At 37.5% G+C, this 26,902-nt stretch overlaps 1 protein-coding gene across 1 annotated transcript in view; it reads left to right on the forward strand.

The window, feature by feature from the left end:
* LOC125242535 overlaps positions 1-24,143 on the forward strand; it is a 37,440-nt gene extending 13,297 nt beyond the window's left edge. Inside the window, 8 exon segments of the mRNA XM_048151292.1 lie at positions 5,581-5,690; positions 10,176-10,233; positions 10,236-10,358; positions 11,715-11,792; positions 15,404-15,564; positions 16,342-16,464; positions 20,390-20,480; positions 23,839-24,143. Coding sequence (XP_048007249.1) covers positions 5,581-5,690; positions 10,176-10,233; positions 10,236-10,358; positions 11,715-11,792; positions 15,404-15,564; positions 16,342-16,464; positions 20,390-20,480; positions 23,839-23,972 — 878 coding nt within the window. The 3' untranslated portion in view covers positions 23,973-24,143.
* The last annotated feature ends 2,759 nt before the right edge of the window (positions 24,144-26,902 follow it).

The following is a 26,902-nucleotide window of genomic DNA, read 5'->3' on the forward strand; positions in this document are numbered from 1 at the left end:
CCACATAGGTATAACATAAATCAAAACTAATTAAATTACCTACAACTTTTAGGTGTTTACTGTTTACTAACTAAGAATTTAAGAACTGGCTTGGCCTTCCGCCTTAGCGTTTAGTATCGCAGCACGTGGCACGCAGAGAAATGAGCGAATGACAGGTATAGACCAGCCCCTCTAGCACAACTTGCCTTGTCGCGCGCGACTCCATACTTGAAGTCGCGCTTGATGTATGGACTCGCGCGCGACAAGGCAAGTTGTGCTAAGGGGTCTGTTGGTCTTTGATGTACGCCGCTCATGTCCCACCGTCGCGCTAGGTTCCGACATCCGTTATAACTTCCGTTTGAAAAATAACAGAACCGGAACAGAAGCGGATGTGCAAAACAAAACGGAAGTTCTGCAGAAACGGAAGCAGAAGCAGAGCTCTGTTACATCCCTGTTATGAATCATTCTCGCCGTATGCGTTTACGTCCTGTGTCTGACATCTGTTGCTAATGGCCACTTACACTTTCTTTCACGAGCAGCGAACTGTATAATTGTTACATATTTAATTGTGCTGTGGTTGACCTTGTACCTGAAGTCAAATAAAAAAAATAAAAGAAAAATCTTAATACAATTTCTGAAGTTAATAACCACTACTGTAGGTATAAAAATATGTACTTTATATGTTCTGGTCGCATGATCGGCTTAAATATTCGAGTGAAACTTCATGACAATGTCCAATATTTGCTTTTTTGTTGGATGTATTTTCAAAATGACAGCCAATATTTCGCTGACCGGAACAATACAAAAATATTTAGATCATTAGCTACTTTTCCTATCTACATTCACTGCTAAAAGAACTTTGTTTTCTAGTTTACTCACATAAAAGCTTAAACAATGTAGGGAGATAGCATTCCTAGACCCCGTATTAAAGCATGCCATTTCTGCAATACACACAAGAAAAATATGCACAGACTAATGTAAATCTCGACAGTGCACAATTCATTTCCGTACTCACTGCTGAGAAATCTCCACCTGTTTCCTGCACGTCCCTATCGCACTTACTGATAGCGCGATAGGGACGGCCTGCTATTTTATCGTCTATCGCGCGACCATGCTTCCCGTGCTGGTTATTCATATCATATGCATGTGTAAATTCATCAGTGAAGAGTATTCTTTTGTAGTTACACGTCACGTCACATGGAATAATATCTTGCGAACTTGTTAATTACCTGAATAGGCTAGATGTCAACAAAATTATAATTTCACCAATTTCAAAATTGAATAACGCCAGATAGAGAGATGTGCTTTATATAAATCAGTGGATCGTAATAACACTTTTTTTTTCGTTGTATTAATTAACCTTGTTGGGCTGGCAAAAATAAACGCCAAAAAAATGAGGGACTGTCATTGATATTGGGACAAACGACACAATTTTACGTGTCCTGCGCAATAAATGTAATAATTATAATATGTTTATCTAAAATTGATCTTCAGAAAGGTATCTATTTATTATGGACCTGTTCGGATGCTTTCAGGGACGACCAGTGGTCCCCCAATTGCTTACAACTACTTATCTAAATTAAACACAATCTCCCAAGAATGCGCGACGATCATTCCCCGCGAGACGTGAAACCTCAACAATAAGCACCGGAAGCAACTAATACTGTCACAATGCAATAATTTATGCGATGAGATGCGATAGCTACCATTAGCCGAGTACGAATGACGTAAAGATGAACGAATGAGGCGCGGGCGCAACCGCGTGTGCCATAATCAGAGCGTTATGCGCGCACTGTACCGCGTCGATGCCATAATGGACATTTGAATATTTATTTGGAACTTCATATGTAGGTACTCTTATTTCATTAAGAAAGGTCGCACTTTACCGAGGGAGGGATTGACCAATCACAAATAAAGTCAATGTAGGTATTAAATAAAAATCCCAAACCCTTATATACATTCCCAATAAAACTCTCCTTCACTCTAAAAAAAATTTGGTTGTTCCTATCAAAATTTTGATAGTCGTAGTCAAGCATCTTGATTCCATACGAGCCTGATAAGATCTTAGACATATCAAATAAGGTAATTTTGATTGCTCTTACTTTTGCAACGTAACTGAATCGATTAAGATCTTGTTCAATAATTCCATGAAAAATAATTATGATAACTAAATTACCTTAGTAAGTTCAACTAAGGATTGAATCAACCTATGTTACATAGTTATGCCTAACAAGTTAATGATTGATTCAAGGTGTACAATGGTTAGGAATAACAAAACACCTAACTTATTAGTTCAATCATACATTCCCTTGTTGTTTTTAGTAATCAGCTTTGTTTGAGTTATATAAGATCGTAATTGTAGTGATGAACTTAACGTCAACTAAGAGAAAACTGCTCTTAGTTGGTCTTCATTTTTAGAGTGTTAGCGCGATGAAGTAATTGCCACTCTTAGTACAGACAGAGCCATCTCTTGGAGACATGTGTTAAACACAGTGTGAAACTTATTCTACGGAATTACAGTTCCGAATAAACTCATAAAGTCATAACCAATAGCATGATCGCGCGTTACAACATCAGGCCGTCCCTATCGCACTTACAAACAGTACGAAAGGGACGACCTGATGTTATATCATTTATCGCGCGATCATGCTTGCCGGCCGGCCATGAGAGTGAGATAGGTTATAATTTATAACAAGGGTTACCAACTAGTTTCTTTTGGGGTCCGGTTCTTAAGATAAAATGACCATCGCTGTTATGTTACAACCTATCCAACTCATGAGCGTGGGATAGGTTCACCAAACTCCACGAACTAGTTTCTTCAGGGGTCCGGTTTTTTAAAATAAAATTACCAACGCGGTCCGATGATACTTGAGCTTATTAATTAAGCAAATGTAAAATGTATGCTGCACAAATTAGGCCGGCGGTCGGGATCAGGATCACGGTATGTAATTTGGGGATCCCTAGGTTATTTATATCTTTCCAATATGTGGGTCTGGAAAAGGAAGACCAAGTATTAAAGGGCTGTGCAAATTACGATATAGATAACCAAAAATTACCTACATGATTAGGTGACAAAGACGTTAAGAATGGATAAATGCAGTGCCTTGCAAATATTAAGACAAGGGCAAAAGAATATATTGGAGTAAGAAATGACGGGTGTCATATTAAAGTTGAAAGTAAATTTGGTAGCACTAGTGTCGCAAGGATGCTGCTTGAATCATCTGTTATAGATGCAAAGGCCTATTATTATAAGTAGTATGTGTTCATCCACAGTGTTCATTACCTATCATAAAATAACATTTCCAATGTACGATATCTCAATGTAGCCATCATCTAACTGAATTGTTTTATCAGCTCTATAAAGAAAAATTGGCACGAGATTGCACACCACAAAACACACGTTAATTAACAGACGATAAAAACGTTCCGTGTAACCATTAAATAAATACTGAACACATCAAACTGACAGATATTACAGAAATTAAAATAAATGAAATCGGATTAAAAACGTATCTTTACGATTACTATGTAATCACTGTCTTTAATAATCAATTGATTTTTTAAACACAAATTTGAAATTCTTCCTGAAGTCAATGCCGCACGAACAATGACTGCACGAAGTTATTTACGTGATCAAGCGCATAATTAGGACGCTCATTCCAAACACCTTCAGTCTCCACCGCTCGAGGCAACGATTGTCAACTGCGACCTTTATTTATTTATTTATTTATTTAAAATTTATTGCACAGTAAAAAAATGTACAAAATGCGAACTTAATACCAAAAGGCATTCTCTACCAGCTAACCTTTGGGCCAAACAGAGATCAATATAACCTTCATTTTCGTAATACTTAATGCTGTGATTCGACGACCCGACATGGATCCGGGCCTTCGACACCAAAGATGCTTCTCTGTCCCAAGCCGTTTCTTTCCTGGGTACTTAGACAAATGCACAGACGCTCTTCCGTATTGGCACGATGGATCCAGACTGCGTTTCGATCGGCGTCTAGCGTCAACAATTTGCCATTTCGGCTAGGCCGGCAGTCAACGATACCAATTTCGCCGAAGTCGTATCGTGTCTCCAACGGTATTTCTGACGTCCAGTCGCTAATCGGTCATTTGATACTCCAAATAATGGTTTAATTATAGAGGCCGTTATACTAGGTGGTTTATTCTGGTCGTTCGATTCACATGCGCTGTTTAAGCGATTTTAATGCTGCATGGGCTGAGCCGTAATCGACGCATTCACGCATCGTTTGCTCGCGATGTACGGAGCGACGCCCAAATGTTTCAGGAAGTATGTGTTGGTACCTTATTAGACTATAATTTAAACTTTTTATGTCTTTATTGTATAAAGTGGCTTGACTTACGGCGTTTATATGCTTTTTTAGCTTTTGCCCGCGGCTTCGCTCGCCTTAGAAAGAGACAAAAAGTAGCCTAGTATGTCACTCTCCATCTCTTCAACTATCTCCACCTAAAAAATCACGTCAATTCATCGCTCCGTTTTGCCGTGAAAAACGGACAAACAAACAGACACACACACTTTCCAATTTATAATATTAGTCTGGATAACGGTGCCGATCTGTAAAAGCTTAAAATACATCTTAAGTATAAATAGGTATACCTATTAATAATTGCACACTACCTTAATAACGGATTTGATTTACCTTCGTAAAGGAGTCTGAATGGAAGATTTTTTAAGCAGGTACAAAAGCTATTAATATACTGGTGCTGATTAACTAACTGTAATTAAATTCAACAGTAAATTATCAAATTACGGCTAATGAATTTCGTTCGGCATTATGTACATTTGATAGTTCGCGTGGGTGATTGCTAATATCACTCTCATTCATGCGACTCTGCTGTTTACTTTCAGTCTTCATTACTCCCTCAGTAAATGTCTTACTGTGTCTTTAATTGGTACAAGGGGCCGCCTAAACAGTAGAAGAATTTAGATTACATGCATGTTACATTTACATCGGCCATCGAATTGTAACTATTTATAAGCGCTGTATCTCTTACTTTCTTGGCTATTTCAATAGAAAGGCGTAAAGACAAGGTTATATAAATAAATGAAATAAAAAGACGTTAATTGACTACGCAAGTTAGATTTCTTTTAGTACACATTTACTTAGATTAGATTTTAGATAAGATAAGAATCTACATCAGTTAATATTATGTATCATTTTAAAGTCTAATATGATTTGAATGGTATAAATAACATTGTATATTTGTTATTCTAACAAGAGTAATGTTGCTGACTTGGATTTATGTGTTCTTTAGTTTTACGGCGATTTGTATAAGCTGGTTTAAAATTTATTCAATAACTGCCCATGCTTTCTTGAGTCCAGAACTCTGTCAATTTAAAATATGCTCAAAATAATTGTGGAAACCATATTCCCTGTTGCTATTTAATTGGTTAAAATAGCGTCATTCATATGTACCATACACTAGCGTTTCTTTCCATCTGACACTACCTATCTTTGAGCGGCGATATCCGTAACCTGAACCTAAATTAGCCAAACGACCGCCATGTTTACAGAAACGCCGAGCATCCTTATAAACATCCAAGCGTCAACGTTTTCAAAATCATTGTTTACAGGTACCGGCATGACATCCGAGGCGCTTGGCGTGTCCGTGGCTCCATCCTTTTTCCACTCTTGCGTGTCGGATGGCAAAACTGCCACTATGGAGGATGTACAGAGGTTCAAGGTGAGCGTTGTTGGTTTTGCACGACTGATTAGGTACGCTAAAGCAATGCTAACGACTGTTTTTTGCGGTGGTTCAGACAGGCGGCAATTTGGATTTTGTGGTCTCTTTAAACCTCTTAAGCCGGAACGTGGATCTACGCACCTAATATGAACGTGGATCCGTGTGCCAAAATACGAAAGGTTAATTAAAACATAACGTCTTATTTACTTCTGTATCGAATGTGTATTATTGCAAAAAAAAGTCGAGGGCAATGCTTCTAGAAGGATAAGCATTACTGAAAATTTGTCATTCACATCGTAGTTCTGTCACGGCTAAAACCGGCTTGGTAACCAAACTTTAAATAGTATCCGCCGGTTGATTCGAACGATGCTTTTGCCGTAAACAGCGTGCATTTACATAATTTCCATTGTACGCTGACAAAGAGGATGAAATGACTAATAAAAAACTTGTTTGTGTTACAATTAACAGGCATCTTTGGTGGAGAGATACTAAGTAATACTAACAATAGTAACAATCATGCACATACAGAAAATTAATGATTATTTATATAGTTATTAAGAAAAAATGTACAGTATGATGAGCAAAGCACATTATATCTTAAAGATAGCGGTTATTGCACCATATTAAAGTAGTCACCCGATTCGTATGTGTTTTATGTAAATGGCTTTATAATGTGGTCTAGTTTAGCTGGTTACTTCGTCACGTTACAGTAATTCCATTATAATACTACTTTAACCACTAACCATACTAAATTGCAATGAAAAAAGTTGCAATAATATCTCGTATGTAGGTCGTTGAATGGAAAGCAGGCTGTTATCAGGTGGGCCGCAGTTGCTAACTTATATCTGGTTCTTTTCTGTTTGAAAATTATGGCGGAAAATCGTACATTTTCCATGAATATATGTAAATTTACAGGACTACTTAGGGTAGATCTAAAAGTTGGTTTATGATTTTACAAGGTGTAACAAAACTACAGCATTTTTTTTAGACCGAATTTAGATAAACTATGAGATGGGTTGTCCAAGTCTACCAACCCTCCATACAAAAGCAAAAAACAAGATTAAGATAAAATGTATTTCATTGGAATGTAGTTACAGTCTGTCCAAAAGGAGTAGAAATTAAAAAGTGGCCACATCGTAGTGTAGTCCCGTTTTCAGTCACTGTAAAAATTAAGGTTTCAATAGCATTGTCAAAACAAGTACAGTGACTTACGGATTATCCTTAAAAATTACCCTTACACGAATATGTTTTTTAAACGGATTTGTACACCTTTTACTTACATATACCGACACTTATGTGTTTTAGTAAGTATAATGTTAAATGTCATTTGATATGACCCATTCAAGATTTTCATCGATTTCCCATTCCGAACCGATAGTACATTAATGCCGATGTCGCGATAAGACATGTTATTACCACAACAAAGGCAGCCTTAATCGCTTTATCATAACTCAATAAACAAAACTTTATCGCTAAACTAGTATTTTATGTCCTTATCTGATACGATGATAATTTTAAATTGCAATGAGCGTATCTTTATTTCTCACCACTTTTTATGGTCATTTTATCTTAAACATGACTAATTCGAATCGGCTGATTATGACTAAGTTTAAGCAACAATTGTATATAGCTTTGATATTGTTTTCACTAAATTTATCTAAACATGCGGCTGAAGGCTGAAGTGTGCGTGAGTACATATTACAAGACACAAAATATTTATATACACGTATACGCATAACGTAGATCTTGCTATAGGCATTATGGCGCTTATATTTGTTTGTGACGTTCACCAAATAAGACAATATTTTAATGGTGAATTTATTTGCTTTTAGTATGCTTCAATTTTAATATGGCAAGTACTCTTAGATGTATAAATAGTGAAGCAAGAATTGAATTTATTATAAGGCACGTAGTAATTTGCGGTAAGAATTGTACCTACATACACTGGGTGGCTAAACTAAGAATGTTTCAAGACATACTTTATTGATTCGGTCGCTTACTGATGGCCATTGGTGAATTATTATATTGGAAACAATTTAAGAGAGACAGTTTAATAGGAAAACGGCTATCTATTAATATAAAATATACAGTTCTTTTAAAATATTTATATAGCAAATTAACATAAAAAGTACATTTAAAATTTATACATCGGCACTCATCACCTGAGCTGTCATTTTAATAAAAAAAAAGGATTCTTATAAAATATAATGGTCGACAAAATATTGTACTTATGGGTATGAAATTAGGTGTTTGGGAGTGCTGGCAACTTCGTCTCTATACAATGAATTTAACTTTTCATGACGTTTACTCTATCGAATCTAAGGCCGGTCTTACGTAGTCTTAACGTCACTCTGAAAGATTCATTTTTTTGGCAGGAAAACCTTACTCAGAATATGCCTTGGCATAAATCGTTCCGCAGATTTTATAATATCCAATCTTATGCTGGCATAATGTTAATGAGCAAAATAATCTTCTAAATTAAGAGTACTTCCGTAGATTTTTGTTTGCATAATATTTAGGCAGTAAAAAGTTGTCCATCTTCTTCCTATTTCTGTTTTGATAGCGAGTCTTGTGTGTTGGGGATGCAAGATACCTAACACTCCTCCTCGCTTCGCTCGTCGTCGTACCTAACGGTGCCTCTGGGACTGTATTTCATTTCCTTTTTGCTATCGTTGTTTTGTTCATACAAAGTACCTAAGAATTATGCCATAGCAATAAGCTATGGACGCCTGCTACTCAAGGGGTATCATATGCGCGTTACCGACACATTAGAAGCTTATACACTCCTTTTTGCTGTGTATTTATTATAAAATGATTTGGTACGCGTTCCCTTATAGAGATATTTAAATACTACTCGTGGTTTACGGGTCGCAAATACGATGTTTGAATAGAATAAGTAGAATAGAATAGAATAAACATTTATTCGTGAACACAGGCAAGACAAAATACACATAATAACAACAAGACGGAAAGGAATGAAGTGCCACGAAATGGCCTCATCTCAGCATGTTGCTGGTGACTTCCAGCGCTGATTTTCCGATGGGACCATCGTTTCCATAAAGAAACGATTTTATATGTTTTTTTAAAAAAACCTACTTCCCAGTAATTTTTTTAGTTGCCTCCGCAATTTAAATACTACTTTAAACGATGAGCTAAGTATAATTAATTAGGTGCTAACATCTACATGACTACAAATATTAAAAATCTTTCGCTTTACAATACTAGGTGCCAATTATTATATTAGTCGCCAAAGTATTGTTTAATGTTCCTCGGCAATATTTTTGTCGCTTGAAATTTGCTGCCGTTTTTTCAATAATAATGATGCTTAATTGGGCAGGACATGTCTGCCGAATGCATCCAGATCGGTGGGCCAAATTGGCTACCGACTGGACACCACAGATTAGCCGGGGCAGAGGTAGGCCAAAGAAAAGATGGCGGGATGACCTCGACGCATTTTGCGGCGACTGGCCGGAGCAGGCGGCAAATCGGGATGAGTGGCGGAAGAAAGGGGAGGTTCAACAAGTAAATGATTAATTAATTAGTAGTGGTAATTTTAAACTTCCTTCCTTTATTAACCTATGAAAATGTGTAAGTAGGTACATAATTTTAAGCTTTGACCAAAAACAAATTTCCTGCCATCAAATGGAGCTACAAATACTATGAGAGTAACCAAAACGAGTGTCTTTTAAAACACATTTTTAATCAAACATACCTCGTTTTCATTACTCTTGAGGAGGATGGCCTTGGATGTCGTAAAAGAAGTAAAGTGACAAAGTAAGTCTTTGCCATGTTGTAAAGTTATTATCTTTAAGTATTTAGCGTAGTATAGATAACACTTGAAAGTATTACCGGTCCCCGTTATATTTAGACACGTAGGCACCCTAAATTCCTAACCCACCGCAACACTGATAAGGGCTTGATTCATGAAACCAATTTAGTTACTCACTTCCTCTACTCGCTGACTCATCCCATTCACGGATTTCGTTCAAATTGCGATGCCACTTGAAGCCGTAATATTTAATTACATATTTCAATTTGAATTTAACGGAGAGTTCACTTTTGTTTAAGTATGTGGTGTGTGGTAATAATTCTCATTGAGAAAATGGACACGGAAAAATGATATGCGTTTTTTTTTTGGTTGGGGGATTTGGTTTAAATTTTTATATTTTTAAACATTTTTAGCATTAATTTCTGTTATAAAAGTGTTTTTAGCATTAATTTCTGTTATAAAAGTGTTTTATATATCAGAACATATAATAATAACAATAACTTTGTATGGAGAAACTCGTAAATTATTAGACCATTGTATTTACCATTGTGTTCGATTTGTGATCTAGCCACTACCTAGCTTATCCTTTGCCATTAATCCATCGCCTGCTTTTTAGACCCCACGTTCCTTGGACCGGATCATACTGCACATTATCTTATAGGCCCGATTCCGTTCCCAAAACCAAAAGCGATATTTCTAAATCTTTTTACCGCTAGGTGGCGACCCGCATAATGCGTCAGCTGATCGAGCAGTTCTCAGCGGGCGATCTCTTCGGGCGGACAACTATGAGTATTACGCACGAGTGACGGGCCGCATTCTGCGGGTGAAGGACGAGTGGATCTGCTCGTTCAGGGACCCGCCGCCGCCGCGACACCGCATCGACCAGGAGGCCTATGCTAGTGAGAACATCTATGTATTTATTAAGACCCCCTCGATAATATTGTGTCGTGGTGATAATGACTGATTCTACCTAAACCTTCATTTAAAGAGCGTACAGCTATCTTAAAGGCCGGCAACGCACCTTCTAGTGTCTCAGGTGTCCATGGGTGGCAGAGATCGCTTACCATCAGGCGACCTGTCTGCTCGTTTACCTCCTACCGCATAAAACCAAGAGACTATGGATTTGACTTAGCCTCAGTAATGATTATCAAAATTCGACATATCATTTTTTGCTGGAAAATTCGGGATTCAATGGGATTCGGGATCCAACTCCTAATAATAATAAAAGTCTACCAGGTGATATGAGTGGTACAAAAAAATAATGAAAATGGTTTACAGCAGTTTACAAAAAAATATAACCATGAACCAACAACATGACGTTTTCGAATCCTTAACATATTTTAAGAGTTCGAAAACGTCAATTAATATTCACAATTCATCAATTCTCATAAAGCTTACCCAAATACCTATAGTTTCCAACTATTTTCGACGTACTTCCTTAGGTTGCGAAAACATGCCGTGACAAATATTTTGCGTCTACATTGCGCTTGCTTGCTTTTATAACAATCACACTTGAGATAGTTTAAACAAACTCAAGATAACATGATTGCAGATAGTAAATAGCTATCTATGTTATCATCAAATTAGGCGGTGCTCAAGATGATTGTATATTTGCACGCTTTAATGGTTTGAGATTTTATCATAACGATTATAGTCGATATGTTGATGTAAATATAATCTTTTACATACACATACATAGATACAATCACGCCTGTATCCCATAAAGGGGTAGACAGAGCACATGAAGTACTGAAACTTGAGTAGTAGTTTCAGTTCTACTCTTGGCAAATAAGGAGTTGTATGAAAACGAATGAGGAGACACTCTAAGGTTATGACAGATGGCGCCACTTATTTGTCCATTGCACAGGTAAAGAATTTCATGCGTGAGAGTGAGAAGATGATATTTTTTTCTCTCTCACATATGAATGAGAATGACAGTGACATGCCTAGGCACTTGCACAGGCGCCGCCTGGCGGGTTAAAATATCAGTGTGCCTCCTCATTGTTACATTTTCAGTACAGATGGTGTTTTATTTACGCACTAGTGCGAGAAGTAGTTCATTTCTAGTCATCTGCACTGAAAATTTTCTTTCGATTTACCGTTACGATTTTTATTTTCGTTCGAGAAAAAGTTCGAAACGAGTGGCGATAAATCAAAATACGACCGAAGGGAGTGCACTTCGTATTTTAAAATATCGCCACTCGTTTCGAACTTCCTCTTTTTCGCACTTGTATCGAAATGTATTATTTTTACAGGACAATTATCTCTGGAAGCCGAGAAGACGTGGCTACAATGCGAATGTGATCGTTGGGGCAATAAATTCAATTTAGAAGGTAAATACCAAGTTATTTTGAACATTATTATATTACAGTAGTATTTGACTGGTCTGGCCTAGAGGATTATAACGCTGCCTACATTTGTAGTGCGAAAAGCTGTTCCTTTGTATTTTTACGGAAACGTTCGAACGTATCATGCTGTTTCAGTACAAGACGTACTGACACTGTCTGAACTAGCATGACAAATACGAAGGTTTCCGGAAAAATACGAAGGCTAACCTTTTCGCACTAAATCTGTGCTAAAGCGTTCGAATCTCGGTAAAGGCATTTATGTGTGTGATGCTGATAGGCACAGATATTTTTATATATTGACTACAATACAAGCCATCTTGAGCTTACAGTGGGACTTAGTCGATCTGTGTAATAATGTCCTATTAATATTTATTTTTAAACTGGTTCATATGGTGCACGTAAATGTCTGAACATATGTGGTGACCGTGGTTACTTCCGATTCCAATTATGATTATAACCAGAACCGAAGTAGCTGTTATTATCATGGCTGTAGGCACACTAGGCACATTGTTATAGTAAATGATGGATATAAATTACGGGTGTTCATGTCATATATATTCAGAATGGACATGTTTATTTATAGTTTAAATTCATTGTTATCGAAAAAGTAAAATACGATCTCCCTGTCATCGTATTCATATTCATTTATTGCATCTATGGAATTATAAATAGATGTTACAAAAGTATTATGGGCTCATCCCTATTAGGACACTGCAAACTTGTCCTTTAACTAGATATTTAATTTTATAGTTATTGTAGAAATAACAATAGGATGTTTTTTTTTGTATGAGGCAGCAATGAAACAAAAGAAATTCTACTTTATGGTCTATCAAATGAAAGGTTTAGTAGATAAAATTTGAGGGTCCATTGACCCTTTAATGTGCTTTTGTTTTATATCTACACAAAATATAAATATGGGGTTATGGTGAAGCAAAAAAATAGCAGTTGCTAGTTCTGTGCATGCTGTATTATATTATAAAGTACGATTTTCATAAAACGCGTTTAAACTTATATTATAACCTTTTTTAAGGATACTCATTACTCATTCAATCAGAAATTTTCATAATTTATTTTGTATATTTTTAAGGATACTCATTCAATCATAAATATTTATATACCTTCTCGTATCTGATAAGCATTTTACGTTAATCGTACTCAACTTGTACATCTTTCGCAGGTCGTCTGAATGTGTCTGAAAACTATTAGCACTAGTCAAGTACTTTATCTAGTCTATATTGTAAATACGTGGTGAGTCCAAATTGTGAATGAGTAAAATTGGTAACATCTTGTTGGTATTGGTAACGGGATGGTGGCACTAGTGATGTTGTGTAGAAATCACCCAATATCTGGACGAAGTTATATATAAATGATATTGTCTAGCATGGTAGTTACTCCTGGTGCCGTAGCCGAATGGCATTTTTGCGACGCGAAACGAAAACGAAACGCCGCGAAAGGTAGTCTGGCTCTGTCGCGCCGATACGCACGAGTGATAGAGATAGATATCTACGAGCGTTTCGTTTCGTGAGCGCTTGTGGCATTCGGCTACTTTCCCTGAAGTAAAACTATGGAAACGGATTAAATCGCGTATAATGAATTTACAATACATGTCGACGTTTCGAACCTTTTATTGCAAAAAATACAATAATATCTACAAGAAAAAATAATATACGTTTTTAAGGTGGTTCATACACTGAGTTTTTTAAAGCTAAGTTTCACAATGATGATTTAATGACGAACGAACGCTGTAAAGGGTTCGAAACGTCGGGAAAAAGAAATTAATTAGACGCAATATAATCAGTTTCCATAATTTTATTGTACATAAATTAGTTAAATTGATAATATAATACTAAAACACACAAAAAGTAGACTGTGTCCTTTAAATGAAGGTATTTTTCATTTGTTTTCAAGGTTAAAAACCTTCAGATCAGTAAATAAATTAATATTTAACAACTAATTAATATTTATTGGCACAATTTTGTAGTAGATACTTTTCTTATAACTTACGTCCATTCTAATCAGTCACAAATCACGAATAACTAATCTTGGGAACGTATCTAAACAAAAATCATGAAAATCATCTCAGTTCACTCACCTGTACTGTATTTAATACATTGACTTGTACACTAATTCGGAACAGTTGTCAATATTATCATTTAGATATATGTCATGTAGTGTTAAATCTGCATTTGGATGTATACATACAAGTTTATAATTCTAGTCACTGCTAAGCAATAAGATGTCAACATTGTATTTTTTGAGTTCAGGAACATAAGATTATTAATTATCAGCATCCCTAATGTTCGCCTAAATTAATAAACGGAATGTCCAACTAAGGAACAAAACAAAACCAAATAAACCCGGGTTCGGTTCCCGGATCGGCCGCCGATGGATTTGGTCACTTTTCAGTTTGCCTAAGTTTAAGTTACAATGAAAGGTTGTTAAATAAATTCTAAAAATAAAATAGGTACATGCTTACAATCTCTGCGGTTATCTTAACACTTTCTAAACCGGGCTCTACGCGGCGCTACGACATTTTCGCTACATACGGGGAAACCCATGTAATCGGCTACGCTTCTACGAGCGGTGTGCCCGACAGTCGGGTTCTTGGTAGCGAAAGTGTTAATAATGAACAAATTAGTACATTTCCGCCTTCTTTTATGTGTGCCGACATTCCGAAGGGACGAACCAAAGGTCAGAGCTAAATGTCAGTCGTATTTTGCGCTTAGCAAGACAAATGTGACGAATATGTCATAAATGTCAGTATACTTTCTTTATTTTCTTTACTTGATAATGTTTAGAAATCGCCGTAATCAGGTACCGACAAAACGGGGTGTATAGGAATGGCCGGGGTGAATAGGGACTGAAAAATGTGATTGATCTTGCAATTTATCTATACAATTCCCATAGAAATTACATCATTCAATTGAAAATAACAGTAGATTTTGTATGCTAAATTTCGGCAAGTAGTTATTAAGAAACTGTCAGGTAAATATTTTAAAATTCGCCCATATTCAATTCACCCCAGTTGATTCACTTTTTATTAATTTTGTTATCTGTAATGTTGACCGATTGCGTATCATTGTCGTTTCTTTTACTCGACAATCGAAGCTAAACTCGGGAAAGTGTAGTTATCTACTTTACGGTCTTTATTGATAGATAGTATTTGAAGTCAGTCAGTATCAGGTTATTATTAAATAAAATATAAAACACTTCTCCCAATGTCGATTCTTAGGAAGGTATTATTATTAAATATTTGATGGATTTCTTCCACATGACAGCATTGCTTCATTTGAAAAACAGTAAACGTGAAAAACAAAACTAAACGTTTTTTGAGCACCGATGTCTATACTTACCCCTAAGAGTTGTCAAAAAAAAAAAACGAGCAAATAATTGTGTTATATTAATGATATTTAAATTTTAATTGTGTAAATTTTGTATATTATTTTTGACTTGTAAAATGTACTTTTATTTTATCAATAAATTCTGTATTCTGTATTGCGTTTTGTAGCAGCCAAAAAGTTTGTATAAGCAAACAATCGGGAGATTGTATAGTGAGTTATTAAATAAATATTAATTAACATTATATAATTTATTAGGTTTAACAAAATCCGAAGAGTGCCAGTCAATGCCCGCTTTGATGGGCGTCGTGGGAGGCAGCGCGGCCGGCGGCGTACTTGGCCTCGGCATCATACCAGAACACTCCCTGCTCGACTCGTGCACCAGGCTGTCTATCTCGCTCGAGGAAAGCGTGTTCAAGGTACGTGCGATAAGGACAACACGAGGCTTGTTCAGCCTTGCTATGCCTACTTGAAAAATACTACGTCGGCAATTGACGTGTCTGTTCGTTCAACAAGTTTTTGTGTAGGGCCTCTGTCTGTTCAAAGAACAAGTTGATTTGTCTGTCTGTTTGACTGTGTGTGTGTGTGTCTGTTTGTCTGTCTGTGGCATCGTAGCTCCCGAATGGATGAACTGATTTAGATTTAATTTTTTTTTGTTTGAGAGTTGAGTTAGTCGGGAGTGTTCTTAGCCACGTTTCATGAAAATCGGACCAGTATGTCGCGGTCGGGGGTTTTTCAAAATTTTAATTGTGTGGTTATGTTACTCGTCATTTGAATCAACAAGTCGATTTTATAAAAGCAACATGACACAATATTGTTTTAAACATATGTTTGGCTGATTCAATCAAATATCTTTTAACAATTTTGTCCTTGTTGTTCGAACAAATTCGACTTGTATCATCATTATAGTGATTTATTCCGTTTACTGAAATAGTTTTGTGTCAAACTGGATGTACCCGCAACAAGTCGAACCTGTTAAATTCATATTTGAATGTTATTTGGCAGCGGTATTCTGTAAGTACTTTCCCACGTGGGTCTGCTCTAGATCTGGAATGATATCCGCTATGCAGCCTCTTAGGGTAACGCCATTTTGCTTTGCCCCATCAGTGCGTTACCTAAGTTTTGAACGCAGTTCCAGGGACCCAAACTGATTTTTGACGGTCCAAACTTACGTCTTCACTGGTATAATGTTGCAGGTGTCAGTGAGTTCGTCATCGCAGTCGTCTCGCAGCAACTCCAGCCCGCACATGACTCTGGACGAGCTCCGCGCTATCAACAAGTACGCCGAGAGCACCAAGAGCCTCTCCTACCTCCCACAGGTACGCATCAAATGAAAGTGTATGACTTGCGTGAGACAGTACACTAGACGAGTTTGTTGGCGTCTAACGAAACGTAATGAAAAACGGCTGTCACTATACCCGCACGAATTGGTTATACGGCATGTAGTCGAGTCATTGATCGTCATTTGTACAAGACCAAAGCGCGTAGCACAGTCGTGCATTGACAAGGTTCGCGTTGCACACCACAGGCGGCACTTGAGTTCTCGCGCGCGAGTCCATATTTGAGATACGTTAGATGAATAGACGCGAGCGAGAGAACGCAAGTTGTTAAGTATAAAAGATTATCGTCGTGGTGCAACTTATCATAGAGTGTATTGAATAGTATGGTATAGAGTTATCAGTCAAGATTTTCAAATGCAGAGCCGTCTATTATTAAGTTACGACAACTTTTCATGTGACTTTCCATGCCTAAAGTTTCTTTATAGCACATAGAGCATGTGGACCCTTTAAACATGGAACGCCACATATTTATGGCGGGATTTTTAAATAGGTTTGAACTTTGATGTAATCATTCATCAACCAGTCACATTATATAAGGTCCTAATTTATTAGATGCAGATATTTTTACAGCTGATAGTACTCGGTCTCTGGAGTATATTAAACCGTGAAACATTATAGCTTTTACGATGTTTTTTTGAAGAAAACGGAAAAACAAATTTGCTACGTAAAAACACCCTGTTTATGTGATTATTAAATGAAAACTCATTGAACAGATTCTAGTACCTCTTTTACGTACCACTTAACTGTAACTGGCCACTTCAATGACATGTGCAGTTTTCCCGCCGAACCTTTACGACATTTACAACAAACAATTGTTGACATGACAGACAGTGTTATTGTGACATGTGATAATGCACATGGTGATTTTTTTTAGACGAAATTATAATTAATTTTTTTGTTAGGAAAATGAAATCAAAAAAATTACATGAAAAGATTTCTTAATTTATATTTAAAGTTAATTATTTTAATGTAAAGTATCATGTGTTAAAATATCTGCAACTAATAAATTAGGACCTTATATAACTATTTCTACACGGACTTGCCGAAAAAGATGACAATAATAAAAGTTACAATTTAATTACATATTTATAATTAACCATAGAATGTCGTTCGCTTGCAGATGGTACAGCGACGTCTAGCGAAAAATTTGGACATCAAAAAATACTTATACATTTTACGACAACAAGTCGTTACCCAGTTTGCGGGGGTAACAGTGTCATCTAGCGAACAACTTGCACTACGGCACATAATTGTTTTTCACGTCCTCTATCGTTAAGTTTCCTAAACATATCCTAAGTACATCGGATTTACTATTTCCTTTGACTGAAAACACCGTGCAACTTTAACCGTGCCCGTTGATTGTCAAGGATAATGCCGTATAACCAATTTTTGCCGGAATTAATGTAGTTCATGTCTCTCATAAATAAACTGATGCAGGGGCTTTTAAAGTTACGTAACGTTGTTAACGTTAAGTTTATCGATTATTATATAAAACGGTCTATTTGTTTGAAATTTAATTATGGTAAAATAATAATTTGAAAAAGTTTTCTCTCCATGTATAAAATGTGTGTTTGGGTTCTAGCGCTCACAAAAGGACTTTTTCTTTAAGTGATGGTGAAGATTTCTCTCAATCCCGTAGCGCCACTGTCCACTGCTCCTGACAACTGTCATACTGTACTGTCTACCGTCGGGTGCCATTCCAGGGGTGAAACGTTCTGGCAAGTGGGAATGTACCTTAAAGATTACAGGCCGTACGCCATCTTCGTAAAATGCCTTAGAGTAATTTCTCTGAGAATATGCTGCTGTTGTGTCTAAATCACGAAGCTTATAAAGTACAGCGAGGCAAATCTCGACTGGGGGACAACTCTAACTGACCGATACGACCTTCAAATCTTCAAGAAAAGAGCGTACCTATCTTAAAGGCCGGCAACGCGCCTCCAACACCTATGGTGTTTCGAGTGTCCATGGGCGGCGGTGATCGCTTACCATCAGGCGACTTGTCTGCTCGTTTGCCTCCTACCCCATAAAAAATAAATCCTTTTTTTTTTCATTATTACACTATGATGTTGAGTTCTACATGTATCCACTGAACACACCTACCATATATGTAGAGGTATAACCGGTGGACACTCTATTTAATAATGCAAACATTGTAAAACATGCAAAAAATGGACCAGCTACATTTGTCCCCCAGTCGAGATTTGCCCCGCTGTACCTTACACGTTTTGTATGATTACACAGCAGACATCGTTTTTGAGTATTCCTACTAAGAGTTAAATAAAATCTTGTCCTGAAAATTTAGACCTAATTGGGTAAACTCGCCTCATTCGGTGACACGCCTAATTCGGTGAAACGACCAAAAATCGTCTTTCGGAATAGTGCTTCAAAGCTTGTATCACCGAATTAGGCGTGTCACCGAATGAGGCGAGTTTACCCTACGTCTCAACAAACTACCCACGAGTGGGTTCACCATTCGCTCGATTCCATTGTGTGTCAAAATGTAGACACGACACGATGTTAGTTCACATAAACGGCATAGGTTGCCGCTGTGAGCAAGCCAACCATTGAGAAGATATTAAAATGAAAAGATTTCATCGTTAACTTCCTATCAGAGTAACTAAAAGGTGCCCCTGAAGTGATGTTAACGTAAAACTTGCCAGAACGAAGTTGCTACTGGGCATGTGTACCTGATACTCTCAACAAATGAACCATTCATAGATGTTTCATAAAAAAATACATTCATATTTTCACTAGTTAGTTACGTAATGTCAGTCCTATGTACGGAATAGATGTATGAAGCTTCTCTATCTGTGGTTCATTTTCACCTCTCAACTGCATGTTGGTTTTCTGTGGATTTAGGACGATTTGTGGCTGCCCTTTTAGAATTGTTTTATTTTGACTTGATCCTTCGGGGAACTTCTAAAGACACAGCTTGATAGAGATGTGCGCACAATTGTGTGTGCGTGTATATAACGCAGTGCAGTGTGCAAAACACGTCAAAATGTGCGTCAAAACCGATATTCTATAAGCATACACACCGCTTTTAAATGTTTCCATTGCCGCCGAATATCTTTGAAACTACAGAACTTTAGGTTAAATGACGTATTTATTGAAATAAAGTCAATCGTATTTATTATTTTGGTGTGCAGGATTTCTAATTTCATTCCCGTTTTTGTCACTAATACAGTAGTCAGTCGAGTAGTACTAACCGAACTAACGTTCTCGTTTCATGTTAACATTATTAACGATAATACTCATCCGAGGGTAGGTTAACCCATTCATAGACATTTTTTTTTATAATTGGAGTCCTTCGAGCCGGATTTATGTGTAACACGAGTCGAATTAAAATTTTAGAGTTAGACTATAGTTTCCCTATCGGCACAGTATAAGACCAGGCAGGTAAGTATGGTCGCGCGATAAATGTTAAAACATCTGGCCGTCCCTATAGCACTTACAAGTAGTGTGATAGGGATGGCCAGATGTTTTATCGTTTATCGCGCGACCATACTTGCCTGCATGTAGTAACTTTTCTAAGAAATGTAGTTCGCGCGGTATGTACGTATGCACGCCGTGTGGGTATGTAACACACATGTCAGCGGATGAGAATGAATCATTCTCATCCGCGTACACGTGTTGCGTACGAACACGGCTCGCACACATACATACCGCGCGTCGTACGTTTGTTAGAAGAGTTAGTACTGCACGGGTAGCATGGTCGCACGATAGACGATAAAATATCAGGCCGTCCCTATCGCACTATTAGTAAGTGCGATAGGAACGGCCAGATGTTTTATCATTTATCGCGCGACCATAATTGCCTGCCTGGTCTGATAGTGTGGTATCGGTAGAGATTGGCAATTATAGCCCCGTTGTCCCGTGGTTGGTGACGCTTGGGTTGTGGTAGGTGCACGAGCGCCAGCGGGCGCGGATGCGCACGCGCTCGGAGTGGTTCCTGCAGCCGGCGGCGTCGCTGGACGCGGCGCGCGCGCGCACGGGTACGGCCCCGCCCCCGCCCCCGCTCCCGCTCCGGCCGCCGCCGCGCCTGGCCTGCGGCGAGCGCCGGGAGAGCACGGCGCTATACGTGCTTGTTGCCTGCCTAGAGTTTTTGTTTTGACGCGCACCGGTACTGTGAATCTGTGTTCGTTTGCTTCGGTGCGGTTGGACTAACAGCGCGGTTGGGGTTGCGTTCTTATTCTAATTCGATAGAATAGAATGTAGTTCACGTATTTCGTTCGTCCTTTTGGGTACAGACGGTCTGCAATTAAATCGGAGATGACATCAAATGAATTTAAAATAAATAAAATAGTTTTATACCAGTGTCTAATATTATAAATTACGGTTTATGCGCTGGTGCCTCTTTTGAATGAATTAAACATTAAGAATCAGCGCCTTCTTGCATCTCCTATGTACTGGAAAATAAATGCAGTTAATAATGTTAAGAATATTATATTAGAGTGAACATTTATTCATTTATTTAATATTTATTTACTATTCACTACACTAGAACTGAGTTATATCGTCAAGCGATAGAAGATTGTCAATTCAACCTATAGGAATTCCAATGAAAAAATATGCAAAGTTCCGCTCTTCAATGCGGTGGGATGTTTACAGACACAGATTACCTCTATTTTATTGGCTATGTTCTAAGATATTAATAACACACGCAATGATACGCTGAGAAAAAAAACAACCAGTTTTCATGTTCGTTCAACAAGTTTTTTGGTTAAAATAGCGCCAACGTGCTCTTTGGTTCAAGCAACAAGTTAGATTTTAAGTGTAACTAGTACATTCTACAAGTTACTCGTCATTTCAATCAACAATATATTTGAATCAACAAGTCGATTTTATAAAAGCAACATGATACATATTGTTTTAAACATATGTTTGGCTGATTTAATCAAATATCTTTTAACAAGTTTGACCTTGTTGTTCGAACAAATTCGACTTGTATCATAAATATTGTGATTTATATCGTTTACTAAAATACTTTTGTTTCAAACGGATAAACCCGCAACTAGTCGAACTTGTTAATATTATTCACAATGCAAATTTCTCTGTGTACAAAGTAAATTTCAATCATTATTATTTCTACCATCAGGACCTTAGTAAAGAATATATAAGAACGTAAACCCTAACCACACGTCGGTATGGCTCGGGCCCGCTTGCTCCGCTTTTCGCTTTCAACGTCATGCGTGTTTCCTATTCACCGCACGAACACTTCATCGCATGCCTCTTTGTTCACCATTGTGTTTTTATGTTTGTGTTATGAAAATACATGCTTTTGTTTGTTGTTATTTGTATTATTTTATTATCAAATTGTAGAACTAATTACTAATAAATATATAGTTTTAAGATTGTTAGTTTGTTATTTATTATTTCTTTCACACAGCTTTTTCATAATGTACCTACGTTTATTCGATTTGACAACAAAACGGATATGTTATTAAAGTCCAAGGAATATTTTATCCCATTTCACTTAAAAACTTGTGATTGTCTTGTTTTCAATGGGAACCTGATTCGATGTTATTGTTTATGTTTAGGTAAAAAAAAAATTAAAATTTTAACTGTTTATTTCTTTATAAAAAATTAATCAATACATGCTTATATCTTAGCCTAATCTATGTAATGTATGTCATACAGTTGTCTGGTGGCTTCCTTTGTATGCTATATTACTTATATTAGATAAACGCTCTAGCCAAATCAGTGCACTGAGAGAAAATACAACCAGTTTTCATGTTCGTTCAACAAGTTTTTTGGTTAAAATAGCGCCTACGTGCTCTTTGGTTCAAACAACAAGCTACTTGTCATTTGAATCGGCAATATATTTGAATCAACAAGTCGATTTTATAAAAACAACCTGACACATATTGTTTTAAACATACGTTTGGCTGATTCAAACGGATAAACCGCAACAAGTCGAACTTGTTAAATTCACAATGCAAATTTCTCTCAGTGTGGGCACCATCTTACCAGTGTAGGCAGCTGTTGACTGACATACATGATACGAGTTGATGCATGTCACGAATGTTTAACTCGACATCACACAAAATGATAGCAGTAAGGCTGTTTGCTTAGCTTTACGTCGTTTTACAGTCACCTGCAATAATATTCTGCACAAAGAAATCCACAAAAATATGGTATCCTTAGGGTTAATTCATTTTAGAAGACATTTCTTCAAAAGATAGTATATGCTTTAGTTCCCATACGTGTCATATAAGAGAATCCTTGAGTTTACGTTATAAACTCGTTGTCACGCTTGGAATGTGAGAATCCGAAAAGTTTATACCGTCATGTCGCGAATGTATAGCATTTCTCAGATGTATTATCACGGCATGCTGTGTATCGATGTTGTGTCAGCACTAGTTCACAAGTTACCATCATTAGGAGGCTCGACATAGCGAGAAACGTCCCGAGGCAATGTGCTCGCGCGTCCAACGCCAAATATAAACGTGGCCCGGCCAGGCACAACGCGCCTGCTGCCTCGTCCGAGGCATGTCTTTGGACGTTTGCCGCGTGAGCACCTTGCCTCGCTCTCGGTGGACCCTCCTATTCAGAATGGACATTGCCATTGCATTGGGTCATGCCACGGTTTCCACAAATGTCTGAGTTGCTTGCTAGGGCCGCTGATATGTGCGGAGGATACCTTCCTACAACTTTTATTATTTTTAGAATAAGGCTTATAAAGTAATAATAGATAAGAAAGCTCATTTATTTGTATATAGTAGCCGTAATAGAATTAAAAATTGAATTAGCTTTTGTTTTTATTACAGAAGACTTACTTAAATATTAGGTTTAATATACTTATGTATTTATGTTGTAGTACTATGTAACGCGTTATGCACGATTTACAGTTAGTGATACTCAACATTACTTTTGTTACTTTTCTTATAATTCAGATTACAATATCAGTTATTTTGTTTAAACAGTTAGTAATAGTTGCTTCTTTTTATTTTTCTAAGTAACTTTTTAGTAGTCAACCGTAGCCATTTCGTTTTTTAGCGCAAGTTAAAAATGAGCTTTAATCACAAAGTGCCATGAATAAATTTGGTATAACTATTACGCTATTTTTCAATACAACTGTTTTGCTTTTTTCACAATTATAAATATTATAATGCTATTCTGAGTAAGTACGGTAGAGATTTGTAGTAGAAAATATCATTATAGTATAAAAAAGTAGATCTCGCTTGCTAAACTAGGCAAGCTAGCTTCTAACGCTTAAAACAACCGATGATCATCTACTCCACGGACCTACAAGGCAAGCAAAGATTTATCCCTATGAACGACTGTTCTATTACAACTCTCTACCCAACCGAACACATCCAAAGATCAATTTAAACACGCATTATCTCCCAGGTGGCGAACGTCGCAGCTCGCGTCGGCGCTCCCGGCGCGCTCGTCTGTGCGCGGGCGGCGCCGCGTGCCGCGCGCTCACGCACGCCGACACTGAGGTCCCGCTCGCTCTCCAGCCTCGTAAAATAACCGCCTGACGAGAAGTCAAACTAGACGTCACCTACCGAGTGCCTACGCCCAAGCGCGCCACCGAACCTGACCTGAGAGTCCTCGTTAACTATCTAAGTCTTAGGCCTAGCAGTGATCGGCTGTCGCTTCCTTAAATACACCACACTATCTATCATCTGAGGTCCCGCTCTCCAGTCTCGTAAAATAACTGCCGACGAGAGATACAACTAGACGTCACCTACCGAGTGCCTACGCCCAAGCGCGCCACCGAACCTGACCTGAGAGTCCTCGTTAACTATCTAAGTCTTAGGCCTAGCAGTGATCGGCTGTCGCTGCCTTAAATACACCACACTATCTATCATCTGAGGTCCCGCTCTCCAGTCTCGTAAAATAACCGCCTGACGAGAAGTCAAGCTAGACGTCACCTACCGAGTGCCTACGCCCAAGCGCGCCACCGAACCTGACCTGAGAGTCCTCGTTAACTATCTAAGTCTTAGGCCTAGCAGTGATCGGCTGTCGCTGCCTTAAATACACCACACTATCTATCATCTGAGGTCCTGCTCTCCAGTCTCGTAAAATAACTGCCGACGAGAGATACAACTAGACGTCACCTACCGAGTGCCTACGCCCAAGCGCGCCACCGAACCTGACCTGAGAGTCCTCGTTAACTATCTAAGTCTTAGGCCTAGAAGTGATCGGCTGTCGCTGCCTTAAATACACCACACTATCTATCATCTGAGCTCTCCAGCTTTGTTAAATAACCGCCTGACGCGAAGAACAGTTGGATATCACATACCTAAAAGCTCCTACGCCGAACGATCACCCAACGATCTTGTTAGAGTCAGAATGAAGTAACAACATGACCCGAGATAAATGCCGACATCGCCCAAGGACGCCACAGAACCTGATATAAGGCTTCTAGTTAGCTATCGAATACTTAGGCCTCGCAATGAATTGAAGTACCTATTCTAAATTTACTTGACTGCATTCACTGTGTCTGAATACATAACACAGAAGAATCATTCTCAGATAAAATTTTCTTCGGCCTCCAGTCTCGCAGAAGCCGTATCGCCTACCAGGATGCTGATTATCAAATTTATTAGGATTGTCTTGTCAAGAACCATCGCTTAGTGCGTCGCAAATATCGATTTCTATAGTACGTCCATAGATCTCAGAACCCACTTTACCATGACCTGGCCCCATAGCCAAATGGCATTTCTACGATGCGAAACGCCGCAGAAATGTAGTCTGGCTCTGTCGCGCCAATGCGCAAGAGCGATAGAGATTGATTTCATTTCTGCGGCGTTTCGCATCGCAGAAATGCCATTCGGCTACGGGGCCTGGTGATGGTGTGTTGATAGTAGCTAATTTCTGAAATGATATGTACATACACGACTACCAAAACGAACAAACTAGACCAAGGGCCAATTTTTTAATTTCGACTCCGCGATGTCGTGTTTTCCGTCGACAGTATTTACACTACTAAGCATTTAAATTCTACTAGCAGCTTGAAAATGAATGGTCAGTATCACTAGATTTCCAATATCTATCGCTCGTATTAAAAATAGTATTTCGCCGTTATCTGCAGATTTTAGAGTGTGAGAAACCCCCTGTTAAGTTAAACAGCCCGTTCCATCACCGATAGTGCCCGTCGCGTGCGCGCAATTTCTGCGAGAATATTTTTGGCTAGTGGGCAAGGTCTCTAAAGGAAATCCTTGGATTAATTTAACGCAATAGCAATGTTACGCAATAGCTAAGATGCAGCAGCACTCGACTGACTTGTAACGAAGCCCTATGGTAGGGTCACCCTACCATAGTTCAGTCAATTTATAATAGTTAGTGTTGTATGTTAGTTTTCATAATACTGTGATTTTTTTATGAAGACTAGCATGCCGTTTTTTATATGCATGACGAAAAACGATATAGGATTTAGATAACATCATCACAAATGTTACATTGATAATTGTAATGAGTGATGATTCACATCGCAAGTAAGTTCAATATTACAAGTGTACAATAGCCTATTGAATCTTGAAGTCTCATAAGATCTGTTTCACAACTTTGTAATAAGTAGGTGATTCACGTGTGTAATACAATATTTTACAGTCTTGTTCAGTTATGTCAATAGACTTAAAAGGTTTACTGTAAGATATAATACAGGTAATAACTAGTAATTTAGATTCCGATAATACCGTAGATTTTGTGACATTACATTAGCCTTTGTTGCATTGTGCTATTGCTATAAATGTATAAAAAATACAATATTATCGAATTTATTATGAGAATTGATAGCTTATTTTCATCATCTTTGGAGAAAGATTTGATTTTTGATGAAGTACCCTCTTCGATATCACAATGTTTAATACATTCCTGTAAATATATAACGTAGTTAGATTAATTTAGATAGTGTTAACTCTTACCATTGTTATTTCTATGAAACATGGTAAATAACGAACAAAATATTTTATTTTCTATCTTTTCATATTCTGTTCTACCTCATTCATCAATTTAATCCTTCGACCGCGAGTTTTGCTCACATTTTAATTATATTCCAATAGTCCCCTAATCCGTAAAATTTGGATTGTTCTACTTTTTCTGTTATGAAGAGGAAAGTAATTTATGGTATCTATTCGCCAAAATTTGAGCCACACGCAAAAGACTGAATTTTTTAGTAATAACTTTGATACTTTTACATAAAACCCCTTCATATTAAACCTAACACATTATAATTCAACATATACCTCTTTGATATTTTTTATGTCTAATTCTGTAGTACAAAATTGAGTTTGTTATTCCGGTATCACAGGAGTATTTTATAAATTCTTCATTGCAATGTGAGGTGCTAGGACGATTGTGAAAAAAAAAAATCTATTGTAGATTATGCATCAGCAAAACTTGATTTATTAACAGCATTAACTAATCCTCTCTTTCGTAATTAAATTAGCCGGGTACATACAGA

Source organism: Leguminivora glycinivorella, chromosome 1, assembly GCF_023078275.1.
Source record: "Leguminivora glycinivorella isolate SPB_JAAS2020 chromosome 1, LegGlyc_1.1, whole genome shotgun sequence".
NCBI classification, from domain to species: domain Eukaryota; kingdom Metazoa; phylum Arthropoda; class Insecta; order Lepidoptera; family Tortricidae; genus Leguminivora; species Leguminivora glycinivorella.